The sequence below is a fragment of the Manduca sexta genome, chromosome 10 (genome assembly GCF_014839805.1).
Source record: "Manduca sexta isolate Smith_Timp_Sample1 chromosome 10, JHU_Msex_v1.0, whole genome shotgun sequence".
Lineage (NCBI taxonomy): Eukaryota > Metazoa > Arthropoda > Insecta > Lepidoptera > Sphingidae > Manduca > Manduca sexta.
The window spans coordinates 11,965,834-11,990,870 of record NC_051124.1 but is presented as its reverse complement, the minus strand read 5'-3'; the positions used below and the strand labels follow the sequence as shown (position 1 = coordinate 11,990,870).

The 25,037-nt window shown below is 37.9% G+C and overlaps 1 protein-coding gene and 1 long non-coding RNA gene across 3 annotated transcripts; one reads left to right on the top strand and one right to left on the bottom strand.

Moving 5' to 3' along the window:
- Positions 1 to 1,519: 1,519 nt before the first annotated feature.
- Positions 1,520 to 24,991, bottom strand: LOC115452705 (protein bicaudal C). Of its 2 annotated transcripts, none has more exons than XM_037437228.1 (20): positions 24,713 to 24,991; positions 24,339 to 24,483; positions 20,828 to 20,871; positions 20,680 to 20,749; positions 20,138 to 20,217; positions 19,327 to 19,389; positions 18,694 to 18,843; positions 16,774 to 16,887; positions 16,108 to 16,233; positions 13,132 to 13,350; positions 12,447 to 12,615; positions 11,848 to 12,135; positions 11,447 to 11,529; positions 9,582 to 9,684; positions 8,524 to 8,625; positions 6,630 to 6,763; positions 5,845 to 5,970; positions 5,343 to 5,553; positions 4,610 to 4,729; positions 1,520 to 3,572 (listed from the first exon to the last, which is right to left on the bottom strand). In XM_037437228.1, exons 1-20 carry the CDS (start codon positions 24,791 to 24,793, stop codon positions 3,457 to 3,459), a joined length of 2,544 nt encoding a protein of 847 aa, XP_037293125.1. In that variant the 5' UTR covers positions 24,794 to 24,991; the 3' UTR covers positions 1,520 to 3,456. The 2 variants fall into 2 exon arrangements, with proteins under 2 accessions (XP_037293125.1, XP_037293126.1); XM_037437229.1 differs by having other exon boundaries at positions 8,524 to 8,622.
- LOC119188946 lies at positions 12,135 to 12,916 on the top strand. The gene is made up of 2 exons (XR_005112173.1): positions 12,135 to 12,312; positions 12,439 to 12,916. It is a non-coding gene; the product is annotated as an uncharacterized LOC119188946 (long non-coding RNA).
- Positions 24,992 to 25,037: the final 46 nt, after the last annotated feature.

Sequence of the window (25,037 nt, the reverse complement as noted above, 5' to 3'; positions counted from 1 at the left end):
TAGCTTGGGTTTTTCTTCGCCGACCGGTACCGGTACCTCCGGGGCCTTTATCTCTACAGATTTTGCATTAGCGTTGCCCATTTTGTGCTTTTTCGGATAAAATGATGCAATTAACACCAAAACACGAGATTTTCCAATGACATTAATGACAGCGAGAACGACCTTCAGAATGTCGGAAAATTGACATTTGGATGCGCGTTTACGAAGACAGATATATGTAATAGGGTACCGGACTCATTTTTGTTCTTAACAATTATCAAATATTTACATAATATAAATTATAACACAGAAGAAATTATTAAAATCCGGTGAAAAATCAACAAGTTATAAGTCTTTGAATTTCGGTGGAAGGGGTAATTAACAAGAAACAGAAAAGAGACAAAATACCCACATGTGACGTCATCGGGAATTACGACGCGTGCAAAAGAAAGAAATGAAGCGATATCCCCACATCGCGCCCACTTCTGCACATTACAATATTTTAAAATATGAATAACTCGCTCATTTTGTAACCTATTTTTATGCTGTTTTCGCAGAAGTGCTTCTTTTTCGTATTAAAAGCCATTACATATAGAATAATGTACAAAATCAAGCATAGGCCGGTCCCCTATTATTATAATGCCGGCGCCACACAGACAAATATTTGAAAAAAGACTGCAATATTTTTGAACACAGTTACAGACACTGACCAAATTTAAATTTTTATGGCTTTTATTTTTAGGTTTCTATATAATCGGTTTTCCTTCAAGTAACTCGATAGCTTTGAACGCTTTGATGTGTGGTCGAAAAACCGACACTGAATGGTAAATACGTAAACATTTAAACAAGCTTTGCACAAATACGCAAAACCCGTGCCACGCATGAGTTCAACTGTTCGAATATTTTTGCTATGTGTGGCGCCGGCATAATATAAAAGAGATATATTAGTGAGTAACAGTAATATAATATTTTAACTACTCTATTTGTTTGAAAGTTAAGGAGCTCGAAATCAAATATTACATAATTCTGCCATTAATAAATATTATTACTGCCTATATTATAGTAACTATCCATTATTTGAATACAACGCTTTATAAAGCGAGATTCAAGAGTAGATTTTAAAAAGTAACTGATACTCAATTTTAATGATTTACTAAGTTCCAATAAATATTGTTCAGGAAAAAAAAACCTATATTTTTACCAGGGTCTGAATTTCCATACCAAATTTCATTGAAATCCGTTGACTAGATTTTAAGTTTATCGCGTTGGGCCAACAGTAATCGTTATATTACAGTCAATTTATATAAAACCGTAATGTATTATAACTTAAACCTTCGTCAAGAATTGCACTATCTTTTAGTAAAAACTGTACAAAAATCCGTTTAGATTTTGAAAAAGAAAAACGATCACATACAGACAGACAGCTTTTGGCGACTTTGTTTTATATGTATAGTTTAAATTTCCATAAGCATTTGGTCTTCGAACTACGTCTAGTTTGTTATGAAGGATTACAATGGGTTTAATAAATAAAAATCATATAAAATATTGAAACTTTAATCTGACAAGCAAAAAAACATTCGTGCAAAAACTTCCTTACTTTTGAATATAATTAAAAACGAAAACGGATAGGTAATGCATGTACTAACTTAACTCATTAACATAAAGTGCTTAACATTTAATTAATTCCTTAACAATACATTTCATAATCTAAAACGGAAAGTCTTAAAAATCATAATCACGTTTTAAAAAGATTTCCAAATCACAAGTTCATGATTAAAACGATATAATTGTATTTAATATTTTAAAAAGTGCCGCTAGTCAATGAATTGATACACAACTTCTTGGTAGATGTTTGATGTTTTCTCTCTGGCAACACACGAATTATTGCTAAACTTGTATAAAAAAATCATAGGTTTAAAAATAGGTGGATAAAGCCACGCCTGAAATCGATTAGAATAGAAATAGGAGCAAAAGTGTGAAAAATATCATAAGTATCACCGAGATGTCGCCACATTGTAATCGTGTCCCTCAAAAAATATGTACCAAAACATTACTAGAGCGTAGAAAATAACTAAAACTAAACACATATAGGCATTCACACAAAATTAGCATGTTAATACGGTTAAAAATCAAAAATGCACTATTCTTAAATTTACAATCACAAACATAACTATTAAGTGATACATAAAAAAATATGTTATATGATTAAAATATTGCCAGCTTAATGTATTTTAGTCATTCGTATACGCTGAACATGGTGTTGATGGTGTGATGAAATGTCGAATTTAAAAATCAAGTCAATATTACAACTGTCCGTATTCTTTGATATATTGATAGTTTTGGAAAATGTGTATATTGTGATGAATTGAAAAAAAAAACACTCATTATGAATATAATATTGTCTAGTAATGAATTTATGTGACAGATGTAAAAACGAGTTTAGAATTTAAAAATAAAGTACATTTTCTCAATCGTCATTCACGGTTCGCAATAGTATCCTTGGAAATCATATTCTTAAGAATATGACATTGAAAGGAACATATAATTACTACGATTACATTTTCGATATATATAAGATAATCAAATATTAAAAAAACTAATATCCATGATAATCATAATTTGTCTGTATACACGGCAATAAAAATGCTTGTTAAAATCAAAAAAATAAAACATGCTCTCCCTTATAAAACTACGATTTAAATTCTTTCAAAACAAAACACTTATGCTAATCACACTGCACTGGGCCAGTTTACTTCAACAATTGTCTATGACAGAGATCAATTCGTCGTTACGCTTTTAGCTATCATAAAACAATTTATAAAAAAAAAAACTTAAAAACTACATTAAATTAAATTTGATAAAAATCAACGCAATAGACATTGTAGCAAGCTCATTCTGAAATGTATGTCATTTCACGAAATACATCGTTGTCTATGCCCAAGATGTTAAACTCAGTCGATCATCCCCTTTACAAAAAATCTGGTTTATTCAAACCATTATCACATCTCTTCACGAGAGGTAAATCAAATTAATGATTTCATGTTCAAATTACCTTCGGGTAAAGGGGTTAATGTCGAAGTTCTGTATAATTTCATGGCTTTTTGTAAATAACCATTATAACAACTCATACTATATTTAGTTTGTACTTTATCGACGTACTAATCAGTCTCATGAGCTTGATATGGTATCGATCAGTCTTAGTTGCAAGGTAGATTGAATTACTAAATTATTATAAACTACAGCTTTGAACAATTGTTAAAAATTCTACCAAAACTCTTTTTTTTTTAAACTGGCACCCTAAAACTAAAATCCTTTTTTTTTTCATTTAACTCTTCCTAAAATCTAGTGAGATCGAGTTGGCACCAGTTCCGATATAGTTAATCAACAATAACAAACTATTAATACTAATGATACAAAATAAGAGATCCTTCACATAGTTTTAACAATAAATCTACCCTGCATTTTCGTATATCGTTTTTACCACTTGTCCTGCGTAAGCGCAGCTGTATTGTACTGCGGAGGAGAGTTGACGAGCTTCCTCTCGGAGCTCGGCGGGGCGATGCTCTTGTAGGCGCTCGCTTGTTTTTGTAGCTCTAAGAGAGAAAGTAAAATTTAATTTTGCTGTAGCGATCTCCGTAAACTTACCCACCAAGAATAATCACGCCCAACCATGGAGTAAGACCAAAAGTTATAGCGAATGAAGGCATCATAACACTATAATGTACTATAGTATTTTTGTATGGCAATAGTTACTTCAAAGTTCAATAAATTTTAAGGGCCTCGAAACATAATGTAATAAATATTTTTGGAAATATTAATTTCTTATAGTTAAATCTTTATTCATAGTGTCTCAACTTATACATTCTGTTCGTAGTTCGCGATTTTCCTAGACCCTTCTGTATATCAGCTTCTAGTAGTGTTTTCAGTCATGTTTTTTTTTATATGGGTATAACAGAGTGAACTCATGGCATCCAATAGCATACTATTGACCACTGTCTGGACCATACTCCACATATGGAGTATGGTCCAGACAGAAAGTTGAACGACGAGAGATGATTACCCCTTGCCACATTTATACCGGCCTGTTTGTAACTGGATATACCTACGCAGGCTGATTCCGGTATGTGACACACGTACGTCAGTTACTATGGCGGGTTTTACACCCTGTGTATGGTGGTCAGCATCTAAATATGCTACCATGCATTATACATTGACTGCCTCGGTGGTATAGTTGTAAGTGACGGCACAAGTACGGCTGCCGCGCTGAGGTCCTGGGTTCGAATCCCGGGTCGGGCCAAAAATAATTGTGACTGGGTTTTTCCATCTTAAAAATTACTCAGTCGCAGCTCGGAGTTAGGGAGTTGGCGGTGTGATACCCCCCCGTGCCTCGGAAAGCACGTAAAGCCGTTGGTCCTGCGCCTGATCTCTCTCCGATCATGTCGGATTGCCGTCTCACCGAACTATGAGAGTGAAGGAACAGAGAGTGCACCTGTGTATTGCGCACACACTGGTGCACTATAATATCTCCTGCGTACCTGGCTGATCTCCGTTGAGATTGGCCGCCGTGGCCGAAATTCGGCTAGGAGGGATTCATGCAACCATGGACAGTCGAGGAGTTGGTGTCAGTTACCTGCGATGATGAGCAGCATCTTCCTGCGAGCGCCGAAGGCGGTGACGCCGAGCTCCGTGAGGTCCGCCTCGTTCAGAGACGCGAACGTGCACATGTCCACTTCGTGCTTCTTGAATAGGTCTGCAACAAGCGACATTAATTATTGTTAGAAGCGTGATTTATTTTTTCTAGTTAGGTAGCACTGGATTTGATGAAAGTTAAATACAGGTAAAGTGTCGTTTGCATTATGAAACTACAAGGAATTTTCAATCAACCTCACTTAAAACATAAATAATAGCATATTATGCTAGGAGAAGGGTTTCCTTATGAATTATGTACATTTGACAGATGAAAAATTACAATAGCCCAGTGGTGGGCGTAGATTTTCACGCATCATTTAGTTCAGTTGAGATAAATACGCACACGCAGACTATGACCTCACTGTGATGCGTTATACTATGTATTGTTATGCTATATGTGTCTGCAAAGAACATCCATCATCCATTGTCGAGATTAATTATAAGATAGTATGTGAGACTGCTTAAGAGACACATGATAAGCTTTCTTACCAATAGGCGAATTACATTGGTAGTTGATTTTTTTTGACTGCAACACTGTATATATTACTAAGTTATTTAAGTAAGTATATCGAAAACAAGATAAATGAATTTAATTCTAATTGAGTTTTAAGCCTATTTTCCTACAAAATCGAAACTATTCGGCTATGACGAGACGAGTAATTAGGTATGCTCACCGATATACTTGTGCAGTCCTATATCTCTGAGCAGCTCGTAGAGTTGTCGGTAGCGGCAGGGGCGCGCGGCGGCGGCAGGGGACACGCTGGAGGCGGCGGCGCTGGCGGGCGACGCCGCGCCGGGGGACGCGGCGCACGCGCTCGGCGGCGAGCACAGTGACTCCGCGATGTTCGGCCGCACCAGCTCCGAACGGTTCCACACTTTCTCCGGCTATTGGTCATTAATTTAATCCAATCGTAAATTAGTAGGTACGTAATTATTTATTTTTACACTTAAGTGTACTTACGGATATGTTTTTTCATCCTTATTTATTTGACGTGTATAAAACCATATAACATATTCTGTATATTTTATGAGTGGGCTTATTCAAGTCCTCACAGCCTAGTACTACATTTAATAAATACTTGATTCTCCACAAATGACGTCAGGAAGGAAGTCGGCCATCACGAGTAAAAAGTACTTACATATTAAGGCGGGAAAAATGATGGGATTCATAATTACCGTGGTAGTCACCCCATCGGTGGTATCGGCTAGGTTTAGCGGCGCTGGTGAGGTGTGGCTGAAGTAGTGTCCCGCCCAGCGCGGCGTCGGCACGCGGTACCCGCCACCCACGCTCTCGCGCATCGCCTGACATTACACATCACATAAGTACACGTACACTGATAACATGGTAGTATGGGGTGTATATGGTGTGGTCAGATGTGGTTAGTCACCTCATAGTGATTTTGGTAGAGTGCTCAAGTTGTCATCATTTAACAATTTCAATATATGCACATACAATCTGCTACAATTATAAAATAATATAAATACCATCTGCTACAATAAATAAATAATAAAAAAAAAAAAAAATTACGTTTAGAAATGTGGCACGGCAAAAGAAAGGACTGCTTATCCAGGATATTGATTAAGTGTTCTTCCCCTAAATTTAATATTTTACTTATCCATTTTTACATTAGGTACAGCTTCCGCTTACATTTTACTTCAATGTAATAAAAAAAAAACAATATGATATTTTCATTACCCATTGAGTAATTTTCTGCCAGGTGAACCGATAAGGGCGGTTACACAATTTGAGATTACGACTTAGTTTATTGTAAATAAAAAACAAGATTTTTTTTTGTTGTAAGTTACGAGCGAGTTGCGAAGTCCACACATAAAATCCGCAAAATTATAATACTTATCAATTATTTTAATCGAATAAAGCAGCAAACCATTCTATTCATAAAGTTATCATATTTAAAGGTAATAATATGTCCTCATATGTCACTGAATATTGTATAGCGTACCTTGCCAGCCTCCGCCTTGAGCTTCCTGTACTCGGAGAGCGGCGACAGTTTGTTGAGTGTCTCGAGCGTCTTCTTCTCGCAGCCGACCGCGCGCCGCTCCGACAGCGGCAGGTCCGATATTATACTCGCTAAATCTGTTACATATATTACAATAAGTGCACAAGCCCTCAACACAGATAAATAGAAGGGGGGGGGGGGGGGGGGCTCGTATGTACAAATTGGACGAAAGTGTATAGTGGAACGTGTAAGCTAATAGACTAGGGATCATCGACTGAGCAACCAATGGTCTGAAAGATCGGAGCGTAGCACGACCATTCAAGAGCGTGCTCACGTCTCGTGCCTCTAATCTTGTTGGAACAGTTGTATTATGTATAGGGCAAAGTTACTGCGCTGTCTCGTCTCTATCACATCATGGGACAGAATATAAGTACATGGCGAAAAATTAATGCAATAGATGCACTTCTGTCTACCCTTTCGGAGCTAAAAGGCGTGTGTGGAACAAAATAGTAAAAACTAAAATTTATCGAAACGTAAGTGTCAAATATATACTAGAGACGTACGTTAGGCATTTTCGTGACTAACGTATAATCTAACAATAGCCGTGTCGACCTAGATATGTTTCCAACTATTAATTTAGAATTTCATTACAGATTCCTAGTCTAACATATTGTGAGATCCAATATTATTTATACGAATATTTGTAGGTGCTCTTTGTTCCATATTTGAGTTTTACTAATAAATAGGTATTTTAATCATTAATTGTGTTTCGTCTTTGACTATAATAAGAATTTATGAAAACAGCAATAAGTTATTATTGAAATCTGATTTAAAATTCTTAAGGGCTGTATACTCATGAATTTGTATAAAGTTAAAGAATAACAAGTAATTTTAAATGTCTAGATTTTTTTAGGAAAAACATCGCAACCGTCATTTTGCACTTTGTTTTTATTAATAGTAAAATATTTTCATTAAGTTCAAATCATATCCCTTAAAAAATATTACAAATCTATACTATTATATAAAGCTGAAGAGTTTGTTTGTTTGTTTGTTTGAACGCGCTAATCTCAGGAACTACCAGTCCAAACTGAAAAATTCTTTTTGCGTTGGATAGCCCTTTGTTCGTGGAGTGCTATAGGCTATATATCATCACGCTATACCCAATAGGAGCGGAGCAGTAATGGCTAATCTCAGGAAATACCGGTCCCAACCGAAAAATTCTTTTTGCGTTGGATAGCCCTTTGTTCGTGGAGTGCTATGGGCTATATATCATCACGCTATGACCAATAGGAGCGGAGCAGTAATGACTAATCTCAGGAACTACCGGTTTGAACTGAAAAAATCTTTTTTGTGTTGGATAGGCCTTTGTTCCTGGAGTGCTATAGGCTATATATCATCACGCTATGACCAATAGGAGCGGAGCAGTAATGAAACATGTTGCAAATACGGGAAAAATTATACGTTTTGAGAGCTTCCGTTGCCTGCGCTGCGTAAACGGTTAAATTTATGCAACAATGATGTATGACGGGATTGTTCCACTTTAAAAGTTCTAAAAATATATTATAAAAACAAAGTCCCCCGCTGCATCTGTCTGTCTGAACGTGTTAAACTCAAAAACTACCCAACGTATTAAAATGATATTTGGTATGGAGACAGTTTGAGACCCTGGGAAGAACATAGGCTCCCGGGAAACTACTACTTTTATAACGGAAAACTTTAGCCTGAAAAACTTTATAACGCGGGCGGAGCCGCGGGCAAAAGCTATATACTATAATTTTCTTATGGCAATTGTGTTATATACGGCAATATTAGAAATTGACTAAATTAAAGCCTTTCTAATAAAAGGTGCCCAACGTCGCTTACGACTTATTGTATTAAAACAAAGTGTCGACGTTACCTTGAGATCGTTCAGTGTCGGCGGCGGGCGCGTGTACGGGGCTGTGCGTCTTGCTGATGGGCGACACTGATGGCGAACCCACGTTGCTGCCGTCACCACCTACTATCCAAACGTCATTAATTAAATCTAATAGAGAACAATAGTACTTACAGTGGTGGCTTTAAGGCACAACCGCCCAGGATCTGGCGCTTACAAAGAGCACAAAGAAAGTAGTAGAGGCCAATATTACTTGCAGTGGGCGTCTAAATGACAACCACCCAGGATCTGGCACTTAGAAGGAGTATAAAAAAAAACATTCCTACAGCAATTAGGTGTAAGTTCTCACACAGATGTGCCGTATAGAGCCTAGCGTTAGTTAAGGCCGCAACTGAACGGACACTTGGCTTTAAGGGGAGCATTTACAAGGAAGCTAAGCAATTAACGTAAAATTTACCATTTGTTCATTTATCTAATCTCGCCTACGGTAGTTAACGGAAAATGTCTTGTATATGTAAATCCCTTCACCAAATGAATCTTTGCCTGACTTTTTAGACAATCTGCAATAATTTCTTTGTGCATACTGGGAAGATATATATCTAATTTATAGAGCATTATATATGCTATAATAACTATGTATAGAATTTGAGACTATGTAGGTTGTTTTTCCGATAGAGCTGGTCGAACTTAGCACGATAAGCCACGATAAAATTAGCGGCGGTGATAACAGATTCTACTATAAACAAAGTACTTATGGAATTTGTGTTAAGGACGCTAATCTACAATGAGAAAATTAGGCAAGTTTAAATATTTAATTCTGTCATTAGTTATCAATTATAATGCACAAAATTTAAACCAAAATATTACCTATATATTTAAATAGGTAAGGTATACTAATACTTCCTTTAATCAAATTTTGCTGCAATGTACGTAATTTCTAGATTAAGTCTTCGATATAGATTATTATATACAAACATCACACGAACTGAGAGGCTTTTTGAAAGTCGGTTAAAAAGAAATGGTACAACAACTGTCTAAAACTGTACCTTGTGTAAATGTAAGACGATTGTATGTGCACTCACCGGATATGTTCTGTGTGTCGAGCGACACGCAGCTGCCGGTGAAGTTGCTCTGGTATCCACTGCTCGCCTGCGAGCTCGAGTTCAGCAACTGGCTCAGGGTCGCCTGACAACACCATATTCAAATAATTTCTTATGTTTACGCGAATGCAGCCTTCATAATCACGGGGACTATGTAAAGACTTCGAGACGTCGCGTCGGGAGAAAATAATACTATAAATAACCGCTATAAAAAAACCTTGAACAGCTTTAATTCAACATCATATTAATCTTAGTTTGGACTAGCGAGTTTTCGCAGCAGCATATGGTGTCAGAATTTCTAGTTGCGTTTACACTAACAGCAATATTATTTTAAATGCTATACTTATGCGACTCGCCACTCTCCCGCTCATTTCAAAAATTGCAGAAGTCAGCTTGCCGTTAAAAATAGCTGGTAGGAGTCAACTTTGCATCTATTCTTGCTAATTTAAAACCTCTCTTTATAATTTATATTGGGACCCCAAAAAACTGCGGCGAATATAACAACTTCATGCTCTATGGTAGTGGCACTAAGAAATGGGGGGTCCATGAACTTTCTACTGGCGGTAACATACCACGCACATTATTTATGACTAATGTTTGTATGTATATCTAGTATGAAAATTTTTCTGACAATGCGTGGCCATCATAATTTATATGGAGAGCACAAAGAATATTTCGTCTAATAACAATCTGAATAATAATTATAAAATACGTACCTCACAACCACGCCTTGCTTTAGGTTACACCAGATACATAATATAGACAGTTCCAAAGAAAATAGCAATTCTCAACTCGACCAATTAATTTAGAATTTTCATACACATATTTACCACATTTTATGAAAGCCATTATGAAATTTTGAGCAAATATTTTAGACTAATTACTGTGCAATAACGTGGTCGTGTTATTTCTAAGTGTTTGATGCTGAGCCCCGCGGGTAAATGACTGAGGTTAGTGTCGTTCTTTACTAAATATAATCGCGCTCATGTGCCAACGCGAAGGATTATTTTAAGAACATAGGTTTTGTTGGAAATGTCATGAATTTCAGTAGTTGTTTTAACTGTCCATTGTTAGACTTGAAAATGTAACCAGTAGGATAGCTAAAGGTTAAATTAATTTGTTATATTTTATAAGTAACTTTGTAATTTAGTTTATCGTCTGTGGAATTAATTTTAAAAGTATACGGTCGCCACATCCGTAATCGGCATGGATTAATTCAAATTGTATATTTTTCATGTGTCTTTATGAAAACACGTGTTCACCACATTTGTTACAAAATAATATTCAATACTCTTAAGCTCTTGCCCATGTTGCTCTCTATGTTATGAAAACAGCAGACAAAGGCGTATAGATATTGCTACATTTTATTATTAAATATGTCGGACCAAATAAATATCGTCCAACTAAGTTTTGGGACGTCTTACGACTTATGTATGCTCCGAATCTGACCATTGGTACCGTGGGTACCCAATAAAGTATGTATTATAGAAGCTAATGTACATTCTTGTCATATAAGTAGGTAGCTAGAAACTTAGTGATGAACTTCTCGAACCTTTACGGGAAAACATTGTAACCAACATTTCGCTCGTTTTACGAAAGCGGACTTTTTCTTCATTAATTATAAATAAAATATGGTATATTTGACTATTTATTTTAGAACAGTTGTTTTCATGAATAAATATTGAAAATATACCATTAGTACTTTAGAATTAATAAAGAAAAAAGTTACGCTGGGGAAGAGAGCGAAATGTCGGTTACAATATTTTTCCTTAAAAGGTTCAGTAAGTGCCCAATAGTAGAGGTACTATATTTATAATCCATATTTGCAGGTGACGGTGGGTACTCACCGGCCTGCCGTCCGCCACTTGCTGGTAGGTCTGCATCATCATCGGCTGCGGCATCACTCCCATGTCCGCGCCGTTTGACATCGCTATAAAATGTAACGTTTATTAAGTATAATTTTACATATTTTTTTTGGAAAACCAGAAACATAAGAGGGTTCGATTTTATTATACACCATAATAATACATTGTTTGGTGGAATTGACAAATCGGAACATTTAATTTCCCTTCTTGGAGAGACCCAATATTCTGTCAAGTGGCATCATTGGCTCGCGTGCCATTGGTTCGCCGTCCGTGTTATAAGGCATAGGCTAATTAGAATGCTGAAGAAATCGCCTTATCCATTGCCCCTAAAATCCTACATCACTCAACACTAAAAACCCCCTACTACGCAATCAAAAACTCACGATTCCACGACTGGTTCTTATACACCACGGAGTTCGGCACAGACAGCGTAGGGTAGTGGAACTGCGCGGGCCTCGGCTGCGGGCTCACGAGCCATGCGCACGCGCCGTACACCGGCGACAGCGGCGCGGGCGACAGCGCGTACTCCAGCGACGGGGAGAACGGGTTGAACGCGCCGAACGCCGGCATGGAGCTGCCCAGGGACGGGATGTTGTACGACTCCGGGATCTCTGCGGTGATGACGGGCTCCTTCCCGCCGAGGAGCTCGCGACGCGCTTCGTAGATGTCTCCTGGGGATTGGAGTGGTTAATTCTACTATATGTGGCATTTTATTGTCAGCAATAGAATGTAAAGTTGTTTGCCGTTTTAAATGAATGTTGCTTGTAATTACAGAACAAAGCCAATATGAGTTTAGTACCAGTATATAACGTGGGTAACATTTTGTGATACAAAAGGGTGTTGCTATGGTGAGCAGACTTATTTTATAATTTATAACAATTCCAAAACGTTTCCATACAAGAAATCTATTGCCCCAAAAGAACTCAAATATTAATAACCAGGCTTTCCTACTCAAATACACATATTTGTCGCAGGTACCGACCAGCGCATCTCTCGATGCCCTTGATGACGACGGAGGCGATGCCTTGCTTCGGTTTGCGTCTCACGTTGATGTACACGTTGTGCTTCTGCATGAGCTTGGTGGCCGCCTCGGTCTCCACGCGGCACGCCTCTTCAGACACGTCGAATATCACCACCAGGGGGAGGCTGCCCTGTTAAGATAATCATCATCATCATCATCATCAGCCGCAGCATGTCCACTGCTGAATATGGGCCTCTCCTATAATAATAATACGACTTAATATTTTTTATTTGAAATCAATAGATGTTGCTCAGGACTTTTGCGTAAAGGAATCACAGGTCTGTCTTTCCAAGATTTAAAGGACAACTATAGTCAGTCACAAAGGTACCTGAGCAATTTTAAAAGTTCAAATTGCCTTTACACTATTGTGTCCCTTATCAATTGTAGTTTTTACTTTTACTAAAATATACCTCAAATTTATTTTAACATCATTTGGTGCTTACGTCGTTTTAGGATAATACAAAATTCAAAGTAAAAATCTTGAATGAAAATATCTGAATTTTGAAAAAAGAAAAAAAATGGGCCTTATAATTTTAGATCTAGTTTCATAAAACATATATGTTGAAAAATTTGTATGTCAATTCTACTCAATATGCTAATTACTCATCAACAAACCCTGCCTACCACAACATCAACATAATCTCACCACCAACTGCTGCCTCGCGGCGTACACATCCTTGATCTGTCCCGTGATGGTGACGCAGCTCTTCTTGATCACCGGGATGTTGGGGTCGTCCGCGTCCGGGAACATTATCTGAGTCCCGGTGCCCTTCATGATCACCTTCAGCTGTTCCGCGCCGCGACCTACCACGACGCTGTGGTGCATGGGCGATATCTCCAGCGACATTTGCACTTGAGTTTGGCTCTGGAAAGCGTGAGAGGTTTTTGTTCGTCTCATGGGTCTTCGGGAAATATTGGAGTGTAGATTTCTATTAGCGAAAGGTATTTTTTTTTAAGGGTCATTTTGACTTTGTGTTAATAAATGAAACCACATACTCGTCTTTACTTGCTACTACTACTTACTGCTAACATTATGTCAAATATCATTCATGAATAATGAATATTTTTAACAAATATCCCGGTTTCGCTTTTCTAATATTATGAAGCTCATTTTGAAAATTGTATGTGCGTGAGTATATTTCTGACTGAAAGTATGGTGTTGCCGCTGTGACAACTTCTCTTAGAGTAGCAGTAGTGGCATTAGGGCGTTAAAATTAAAATTACTTTTTATTGCTATATATTTTGTTCGAAACTAAAAATGTTTATTTGACACCTACACTTCAAGTAACCTATTGTAAAGAAGAGACGGTATATGTTTTCATCTAGGAGAATCTATACTATTATATAAAGCTGAAGAGTTTGTTTGTTTGTTTGTTTGAACGCGCTAATCTCAGGAACTACCGGTCCAATCCGAAAAATTCTTTTTGCATTGGATAGCCCTTTGTTCGTGGAGTGCTATAGGCTATATATCATCACGCTATACCCAATAGGAGCGGAGCAGTAATGGCTGATCTCAGGAACTACCGGTCCAAACTGAAAAATTCTTTTGCGTTGGATAGTACTTAGTTCGTGGAATGCTATAGGCTATATATCATCACGCTATACCCCATAGGAGCGGAGCAGTAATAGCTAATCTCAGGAACTACCGGTCCAAACTGGAAAATTCTTTTTGCGTTGGATAGCCCTTTGTTCGTGGAGTGCTATAGGCTATATATCATCACGCTATACCCAATAGGAGCGAAGAAGTAATGGCTAATCTCAGGAACTACCGATTCGAACTGAAAAATTCTTTTTGTGTTGAATAGTCCTTTGTTTGTGGAGTGCTCAAAGTTATATATCACCACGCTATGACCAATAGGAGCGGAGCAGTAATGGCTTATCTCAGGAACTTACGGTTTCAACTGAAAAATTCGTTTTGTGTTGGATAGCCCTTTATTTGTGGACCGCTATAGGCTATATATCATCACGCTATGGCCAATAGGAGCGGAGAGTAATGGCTAATCTCAGGAACTACCGGTTTGAACTGAAAAAATCTTTTTTGTGTTGGATAGCCCTTTGTTCCTGGAGTGCTATAGGCTATATATCATCACGTTATGACCAATAGGAGCGGAGCAGTAATGAAACATGTTGCAAAAACGGGGAAAATTATTAGTTTTGAGAGCTTCCGTTGCCTGCGCTGCGTAAACGGTTAAAGTTATGCAACAATGATGTATGACGGGATTGTTCCACTTAAAAAGTTCTAAAAAATATATTATAAAACAAAGTCCCCCGCTGCATCTGTCTGCCTGAACGTGTTAAACTCAAAAACTACCCAACTTATTAAGATGAAATTTGGTATGGAGACAGTTTGAGACCCTGGGAAGAACATAGGCTCCCGGGAAACTACTACTTTTATAACGGAAAACTTTAGCCTGAAAAACTTTATAACGCGGGCGGAGCCGCGGGCAAAAGCTAGTGGTATTATAATTATCCTGTATAAGGGCTCGGCGACGGAACCCCGCTGTGCGTGGGACCTTATTCTCTATGGCACTGCATACGCGTAACGCGGTCGTATCGTGTTATCTTCGTGAAATTTGTGTGGAATGGTATTCTGCATGCCAATTTCTATTGTATTGAACGACGCGGTGCGTTACGAGCTTGTTACGCACTGTAAAAATAACGTGTGGCATAGAGAATAAGGTCTCTGATTGTTGTGATGGAGTCGTGTCCAAATAGTGTCAATAAACGAGAAATGTCTAACCCTCAAGAAATGTTTCAATATCAAAGCTATAGAATATAAGACTAATAACAAAGAAACTATTCAACTTTATTATCTTGAAACGCGCTTTCATGGAAAATTAAATATAAAAGTCCTTTTTTATAAATAAATAAACTAAGATAGACTAGTATAATGTCTCAGTATGGCGTTATTCTGCCGCCTACGTAAGTACACAATTGTTCATCACCCCCTACTTGACTAAATCCTCTTTTGTGTATCGTATTGCATCGTGGGCAGTTTTGTTTAGACTTGACATTGGAGGACTCTGCTCTTATTTGGTACTTTGAAGCTTGTAGATGGAATTTTCTTTAGAATTACTTACAATGTATTGTAAAAAAGATTATTGCGTTTAAAAACAGTGTTTTATAACATTTAGGATGTGTTTAAAATATATAACAGTGTAAAAATGGATTGTTTATAAAAGTTTGCAATTAAACCAGGTATGATACCTGGTTTAATTTCATGTTATGGATTAACATCTATCAAATGGTTAAAAACCAAAGTTAATAGTTAGTTAGCGGCCCAAATGAAACTATCAGACCGCGACATAGGTAACCATTTTCTGTATACGTCACAGCTAAGATTAGTTTTAGGGGAGTGCATCTGCACCTACGCACTATAATACATAATATTATTAATTTCTTTTTCTTTTCAAATTAAAGCGCGAGTTTTTGAAAATGCTATACCATAATAAAAACCCTTGTGGTCAATAGTTCCAATTGCTGCAGATTTATTCAGTAACTTATATTTTTATTATTTATATCTGTGCAGGTGCACCTACTTGCAACCACTTCCCGGCGCCCATGGTCACTGCCATAGACCATATTTTTACTAATAATAATGTCGACAAGGTATGGGACTCACAGCGAGCGGCCCGCACATGTAGTTCATGAGCAGCCCGGTGGCCTCCATGGTGGCCTTCACCTCCCACTGCACTCCCTTCACCACGAGCAGGTTCGCGTGCAGCTTCGGACGGTTGCGCAGCATCACCTGCAACATTCGTAGTTGTGGTCATTTCTGAACCGGCCTCACGGAAACGAGCCCTTCAGACGTTCGGGGATCCAAAATGATTGTTTTATGTGGAAGCCTCATACAGCCCTTCAAGCCGGAATACAACTGTATTCGAATCCGGAAAAAAGAGTAAACCCTAGTCCTTATTAAGAGGATTGGGTCCCACGAATACGCAAAACTTAAACTCGTCTTTGGTACTAAGTCCGCCGAAATACATATAAAAATGAATCCCTATTTCCCTTGGTCACATCATCACGCGTGAACGTCTAGACCGATTTCACTATTTTTTTTGTTGTGTTTGTTATTGTCAGGGGAAGGTTCTTATGAATGAAAAAAAATTAAAAAATTGCGCGGAAAATTTGAAAATTTAAGAAAACTTAACGACACTATCAACTTTACATAACTGTCAGCGATTGACAGAATGCGCGCTGCAAATTGATAGATAAGACAGATAAACAAAGTCTGTCGGGTCAGCTAGCTTTGTATAAAGTGCAATTAAATAAATAATCAGTAACATACCTGTACATTATACTGTTCCTGTATTTGCCGCACGTATGGCGAATTTATGTCCGGCAAGGGCTGAGAAGGCGACACTATGGGCAGCTCGAAACTGAACACCAGCGGGGTTAGGGCCTGCAACGAAATATAGCAAATATCTAGCGTGACTCCATACCCCCATATTAATAGACTTGTAGCAGTACAATTAGTACACATACCACCATGTCGTCAACATCAGCGGAACTTCGAGAAGACCTATGTGGTATTGACACAACTATAGTGATTTATCGCATAGCAATCACGCAGGATGACGACAAACGATCCTGAATTACGCTTGCACAATTTGAGCGACGCGTTGCATATATACCACCTCCGAATAGGAACCGTCGGAGGAGCCGCGGCCGGTCAAAAGCAGCATCTGTCTGACTGGGAATCATCCCCTTCCATAGAGGAACGCAACCATCGGTTCCTCTACAGCGGTGTCTACCTTTACGCCGCTAAAGACTTTTTTTATCTAAGGACGGAGTAAAGCTGTGATAAGTCTGTTTCTTAGTGCTGGCGGCATGGCAGCCTTCGCAGTGCGTAGACATAGGGCCGTTGTGATTGGCTAATATTGAGATATAACTATACACACATCACGCATTCATCCCCGAAAGGGTATGCAGAGGCGCAACCACCAGTGGGATAGTATAATTATAATTAATTTAAAAGTAAACGGATGTAAATCTGTCATCATTATGTTACGAAAACTTATTTAATATAACGCCTAATAAGCGCCTATAGTTTATATACTAGCAAAAGTTCATATAGTTGCGATGCATACATTTTCATGTATGTGATATTAGGAGAATATATTTCTCCGTATGGCAAATTCATGATTTTTTCGACATAAAATACTGTAGCCATGTTCCTCATAACTGCTACCTTCGAAGTTGAAACTTAAAAACTAACTAGTTTCATAATTCCTGGTCGTTGGTAACAAGAATACACGATCGTTGTATTTTTAAGTTCATTTATAGTAAATAATTTGCTGGTGGTAGGATGTATTTTATATCCGCCTGGATAGCGACCACCGTAAACAACGTGTTAAATCGCCATAGTGGCTCACGTAAGCGTGTCGCGTTCGGGGATCAGACTTTCCCACCCTTTGATTTCCCACCCTCACACCCACCACTACAACTCCTGTAAGCCAGGATCAGCAGTGGCACGCATTTTATGACATCGAGTAGTGAAGCTCGGCGAGTCTCAGGGAAACTAATTTGTCATTATCCCGCAACGAAATTAATCAAATAGAAAGATAGGGGGAGTTGGAAATATTAATTGTCCCTCGACTTAGTGATTGCGGGAGGAAGAGAGGAAGATGAGAAATAGGGGAGGAAAGAAGGGGAAGGAAGAGGAAGTATTAGGATGGGCGGAGTGACGGTGGACAGGAAATGTTCGCGAGTCCCTCATAGGCCTCAATGTGTAATGAAAATCACGAGGTATACACACTTAACTGTGCGTCTAGGGCCGCCACAAATGTCCCCCCGTGCATGGGCGTGCATTCGGTGTGGAGACCGAGCGCGCAGGAATTGCATGGAGGGGGGGGGGGGGGCATAATTGTGTGGACTGCCAAAATAAGAAACCAAATCCTGATTTGAAGATTTATCTGGATTATAAAAAAAATGACTACCTATGTGAGCATCACACTCGCGACCTATTGTTTCAAAATCTGCGACGGATTTACTATTTTACTGGAAACAGAAGGAAATGGGGTAACGTAAGAGCCAGTCAATACAACGGACTGGGGCCACCGAGGCTAGAAAGTTTGTTCAAGAGTGACCTTTTTTGTATTCTCCCGCCCGGTTCCTCTTGAGGTCCTCACTGATGGTGTTATATACACTAGAGCGTGGGGCCCATTGTGTCAACATGTTCCCTAGCTCCGCCACTAATGTTACTCACGCGGACCCTCGCCCTGGCTCGCTCCACGCACTCCATGTCGCCGGCGATGGACACCTGGTTGCTCTTCTCCACCGTGCTGGTGCGGTTCGAGTCCGGGAAGTGTATGTGGCATCTGGTATCCTCCATCACTTGTTTTATTGTCAGCCCACCCTGGGAACGAAGGTATCATCATTATTATATTTTAAATAAAAATAATAAAAAATAAAACAAAATAAAATGATTATGATATCCAGATAGAATATTGATTAACGACAGTATCCCTCGACGGTCGACACAATTATGCCGGCCTGGTCGAAGCCAGATATATACATCTGATTCCGGAACGCGACTCACTTACGTGAGCCGCTGTGGTGGGATACGCGACGGTGTCTATCCGTGCGGATACGAATATTAGGATATTCGTATCCGCACGGATAGACCGTATCACCAACCAATTTAAACAGTTCCGCCGCTTTGTCTATTTTCACTTACAGCCAAACAGCGATGTAGAAAGATTTGACTATCGTAGCCAATGTAATATATAGGCTTTTATGGGTTTTAACCAATGTCACACGAAAATGTATATAAAGTCAAACACTAATGAGTAGTTACAAAGATTGTTTCTGAACTAGCAAAAAGTATAAAATATCTCACCTTTCCAATGATGTGCGAATGGTCTGTATAACTGACGTCGATCTTCATTGTGACGCGGTTACTCTGCAAACCAAAAGTATCGTATACTGCCCGATTTTAAGCAGATGGTGGGAAAAGTGGAATTACCACTCCACTTACCATCAGGTGTAGTGTGGTCACGGAGCCGTGTCACTATAAAAAACAAATACCACCACTGTCCAACCTAAGGAGCGAGTCGGCAGCTGCTGTTGACTGATCAAACATCTCGGCAGGAACGTGGCCGACGCTGTATCAATGATATAGGTCCGGCGAGCTTACGGAGCCCTCTTAGCCCATACGCTGAAGTTCAGTGAGCGCCCTCAAGTTCGCCCTGCTTTGAAGGTCTAAGGATCTACGACAAATACTGGTACGGGCCTACTCTATGGCAAGGCACGCTACTGGCACTAAGCAGTACCCCGCTAGGAGAGATGGTAAACATAACGCGACGTCTAACCAGGGGTCCTAGCATAATAAAAGTGTAGAGGGTCATGCAACATTTCCTACATTGGATGAGGCTAACTTCTATACTGCATTCGTTATGCTCCTTATTATTGTGACAAGTTCGACGGTCAAGAAATAAAAAAGCGGGTGAAGGAAGTGGTAAGTGATCACCGTGAAATCCAGCACTAGAGGAATCGATGATGTTAACTATTAAAATTTAAACAGTTGGGTGTTTACATTTTATTATATCTTCTGCGTTTGTTCCTGAATTACGAATAGATCTGAATAGATGGGAAGCACGAAGCATCCTAATTAAGTAGATAAACAAAATTATATGTTCAATTCAACTTACCCTTGTGTCCAGTAACTGCTTTACCTTCTCCCGAGCCAGTTTCACATCTTCAGGTCGTCCAGCGACTCTCACATGGGGATCTAAACACATGACACAAATAAAAAATCAAAATAACCGTTTACCGATATTTCATATTCTAAAAATCACTCACCGAACACTTTAAAAAAATCGCGAAATTTATTATTTTTTATATCTTTAATAACATCGTACACATTATCTTCATAATTCTCGTCAAAAACCATTTTACCTTTAAATCACAAAGCGTTTGTCTAATTAATTTTAATAAGTTTCGTCTTTAGTAACGGCCGCGCGCATTATTTATTATGAATTTTAGATTGACCGCCAGACTGTCGCCTACATCGCGCCAGACTATGTGGCGCCGACGCGTATAACTCCCGCCAAAATGTGATGCGCGTAATCAGGCGGGTGCTAGATCCCGTTTTTTTAAATTTCAAAATTATACGCGCGTTATTTTTGTTTGTTTATTTTTTATTTTTTTCGTATAATTACTTAAATATGTTTTTAATTTATAATGTACCCACCTTTTTTAGAACGAGCACCTATTTTAAGACGGGCAGGCCAGTTTATTAATGTATTCGTCTCGTTCATTACCTGTAAATATTTATTCTGTTCAATAATATCACGACAATAAACGTAATTTTATTTTATTGGAACAAAATAAATACTTACCCGATGAAAAAAGGCTTGGGCTGTTTGCGATTCTTCGAGGTTTTCTGTAAAATAATAAGTCTATGAGAACATCAAATCATCAAATCAGTATTTAATTTATTTATAAATGAAATAAAATGTACACAGTTGCGACGCCATCTATGATTAAACACTAAAACTAAAATTCCATCGTTGTCGCGACTGTGATTATATTCTTGAGTATAGACTGTTACGAGTTTACCCTCATAGGTGTCGCAATAAAAAAAAAATTTTCTTCAAATCCAAGGTCCAATAAAATCTAGATTTTTTCTAGATATAAAATAACATTGAAAGGTGTGCGGATTCGTAAGGCGTTATGTCTTTGTGCAAAAAAATCTAGGCACCCACATAACCCTTTTTTTTGTTTTCTTTTTCGCGGGGAAAAAACTCGTCCCTACCCCCACTTGGAGGGTCAGTGGAATGATTTTGTTGGTTTCACCGATCTTAAGGCCCAATGTCGACACTCGGGAATATAACATCATCCGAACGAGCATTGGACCGAGTCCCTAACCCTTGTGTACCCTACATCGGCATACCAACCAAAACCCACGGTGGCCTTCCTCGGCGCATACAGGACGGCCCCGGGTATCTTGTTGCACTAAGATAGCTGCTCGGAACCGTCCCTGCACGATACCGCATTGCGGCACCTCTTTAATTGAAGGGGCTAAGATGCCCCCACATGCTAAATGACTCCTTTGGAGTCTACGACATCGGGAGACCTACTATCCGCATTGTCGTCCACCTCAGAGTCGCTGTAGCCGAGCGAGAAGCCCCCCACTGCTCGCCCCGTGACTCTCTCTAAGCCCCAATTAGTCGCCTCTTACCACAGGCAGGGGATACCGTGACGGAATTCTTTAGATGCCCCCGAGCCACAGGGCACACCCACATAACCCTAGATTTTAATAAAAATAATTACGTTGTTACAAGTTTCTAGGACTACAATACTGAAAATCGACATGTAAGTAATTACTTATATAATAATAATAATATCAGCCCTGTATTACATACTTGCCTACTGCTGAGCACGGGCCTCCTCTACTACTGAGAGGGATTAGGCCTTAGTCCACCACGCTGGCCTAGTGCGGATTGGTAGGCTTCACACACCCTCGAAATTCCTATTGAGAACTTCTCAGGTATGCAGGTTTCCTCACGATGTTTTCCTTCACCGATAAAGCAAGCGATAATTCACAAATACACACATAATTTTGTAGAAAAATCAGAGGTGTGTGCCCCTTGGGATTTCAACCTGCGGACATTCGTCTCGGCAGACCGTTCCACAACCAACTAGGCTATCGCCGCTATTAAGTAATTACTTACTTATGTAAATTTTAATTTTGGTTTACCGTATACATTTACTTATAGCCACTTCGAGAAAAGCTGGAAAATCTAAAAGTATATAAGCGCGTTGGGGTAAGATCGTAGGAGGTGTAACATCGTATAAATGAAATAACTTGCAATTGTGTTATAATTTTTGTTCTTAGACAACATTACCTGCGACCCCATCTTATTCCCTACGTTCCACTAGTTCACATGAATGATTCCGTCAAATAAATAATGTTTAAGGTGCTAACAAACAGAATATCGGTATTTCGTCGTTCCCTGGCAGATCCGGATTAACCCCATGCAAGAATTTGCCTAATTTTAATTTAGTATTTACTGTTTTCAATTACTTTTGTAGTTATATAGTATCATAAAGGAAATAAATCTTGTGAATTGTTTATTCAAATTTGTCGAAACACCTATATTCTCTGAAATCCGATCTTCACACATACAATTATTTGTCGTTAAAGAACGGATAAAAATCGTTCGATCTAGCACTTGTAAAATATTGCAAGTTTGTGTCAAAATTTACACAAGAAAACGTCTGAACTCAGTAATTATGTATTTCTTTTTAGCTCAGGTGAATGATCAATTTTGTTTATTTGTTATTTATTTACACGTGTATGTACTATTTCTTCGAATGTTTTTAAAAATATTTACAATGTCAATCATGAGGGGTAAGATCGTATGCCTAGAACTATTAAAAAAACAAAGTTCGCTTCTAAAAATATCTTACGAAATTTATAATTTTTTTTGAATGTTTACAAATGACTATCTAGATCAGAATATACTCTTTTTATGGATTTTAGAATCCCTTTAACATATACGGTTTTAGAGAGTAGTCCGAACTATACCTGTGAAGGTCCTATCTTTCTCACACATTTCTAAAAGTATGGTACTTTTTTAAAGCCTTATAAAACATTAACTGTTATATTTAAGAAATTTAAAAAATATATACCATTTAGTATATTTAATAACATATACTAAGTTAATAATTCATTATGATAACTTCTATAGAATCTTGTAAAAAAATATTTTGAGAATACTGTTTAACACGTTAAAAAAGCGTCCGATTTAACCCCAACGCACCTTATTAAAAGTTTCCAAGGGCATTGCTAAGATCTAGAGATTCTAAAAAAGTTGCGAAATGTAAAGTAACCAAAGTCCCAAGTCTGACTTGACTTGCTTGATTGATCATTCCCGTACGTCAAAACGCAAATTAATTCACCAATTACATTCCTAATATACCGTACGTTCAATTACGCTCTGCTCTATATTATTGTTAAAGCGGGAGTGGGGGAGTGGGGTAGGAAATAGGAACATGTTTTCTTGACTTTACCTACAATTCATACTTTTCTCATTCTCCATATCAACTTGCCTCCCCTTGGTCATCGACTTGCGACGTTCTTGCAAATCTCTACCTTATATTATGTAGTTTACACTAATTAAAATTATTCTTAATCAGTAATAGGCAAATAATGAATGAATAACGAAATATAGTCGACAGAGTTAGCGTATAATATTAGATTATAATCAGTCATAGTCGTATGCTATTAGAAGAAACAAAAAAAAAGATTATTAGATCATCAGAGGTACTTACAATATATTGTATGGCCCGAAATGCATTGATATTTTTTTGTGGACCGACACTATTACATAAATATGTTTTAGATTCTACTCCTAGCAAAACGCCACGCTAAACGTTTTTAGAAGCTTCGAAATTTAAACAAATACGGAGGTTATTAGAAAAAAATATTAACGTCATAATATAGTTATTTATAATTTTTTTTAGATAAATATTTTTTCATTTATTTCATAATGAAAACACCACTAAAATTGGTTATTCCGTACATATCCTTTTATTTTGCCACCAACACTTGGATAACAAAATTAATAAGGAATATTTCGGTAGTTATTTTTTTTATAAAGGCGTAAAATAGATTTTGTTAAAGAAATTATTTGTACATTTTTGGCGCTTGTACTTGTGTGCCGTGAATGTATGATACGTATGCTCGTTGTATTAGGGAAGGGCCTTAAATGCGTCGCCAAACCATCCACTGATACCGACGATCCAAGAAGTATTTACTAGATGTAAATCTAACATTAAGCAAAAGGTATACGTGGTTCCTGGAATGAGGTCAACTTATCGTAATGCAGAAAATGAAACAATTACCGGCAAGCATTGCTTCCAAACGGCGCCTGTCAACACGAAACCTTTCTTGATATACATCTTCCGCGCTGTTCAGCCCAAGGATCACGGCTAATTTCTGCAAATCTTCTGCTGACGTCACCGAATTACTTGTCCCACTTTCAGACGCCTAAAAACGGACATGAATTTAATACCACACGCTTTTAGGCTATTTTGGATCGCTGCACTCTTTTTATAAATATTCTGTCGTGAAATAAATATGATTTAAAATTTGGGATCGAAACAAAAGATTTTTTTTGATAAATAACAAAATGGCGGTGGTTTATTTCGACATTCAAAGAGGTCACAAATAAAAATTAATTGTAACAGGTTTATTTAATTCGCAATATTCCACTTACCTCACTTAACGTATCTTTGTCTGAATTGCCTTTAAATTCTGATAAATGCGTTTTCACGGTTAAATAGTTTGTTGATGCCATTGTATATTATGAAATAATATAAAATAATATCCAATATTATAGTCAATAAAATTTATCAATCAATGAATAAATAAAATTGATTGTCTAAATGTACATAATTAATGAAAAATCTTTATAAAAGAAATATGGTAGTTATACCAGAACAACTTCACTTATCGGTTGATCGAACCCGAGTAAAAGACATGGTGTAAAAACGGTTTTATTTAAAAAATAATAATGCTTGCAGGGTAGTTCTATATTTTAA

Bases quoted from the DNA above. Each gene is read 5' to 3' on its own strand.
- LOC115452705 (XM_037437228.1), bottom strand. From the start codon at position 24,793: ATGGCATCAACAAACTATTTAACCGTGAAAACGCATTTATCAGAATTT. The intron at 19,390-20,137 runs GTAAGTTGAATT...TTTGGTTTGCAG, and splicing joins AGCAGTTACTGGACACAAGG to AGTAACCGCGTCACAATGAA. The intron at 4,730-5,342 runs GTGAGCATACCT...CGCTTGTTGCAG, and splicing joins AGGACTGCACAAGTATATCG to ACCTATTCAAGAAGCACGAA.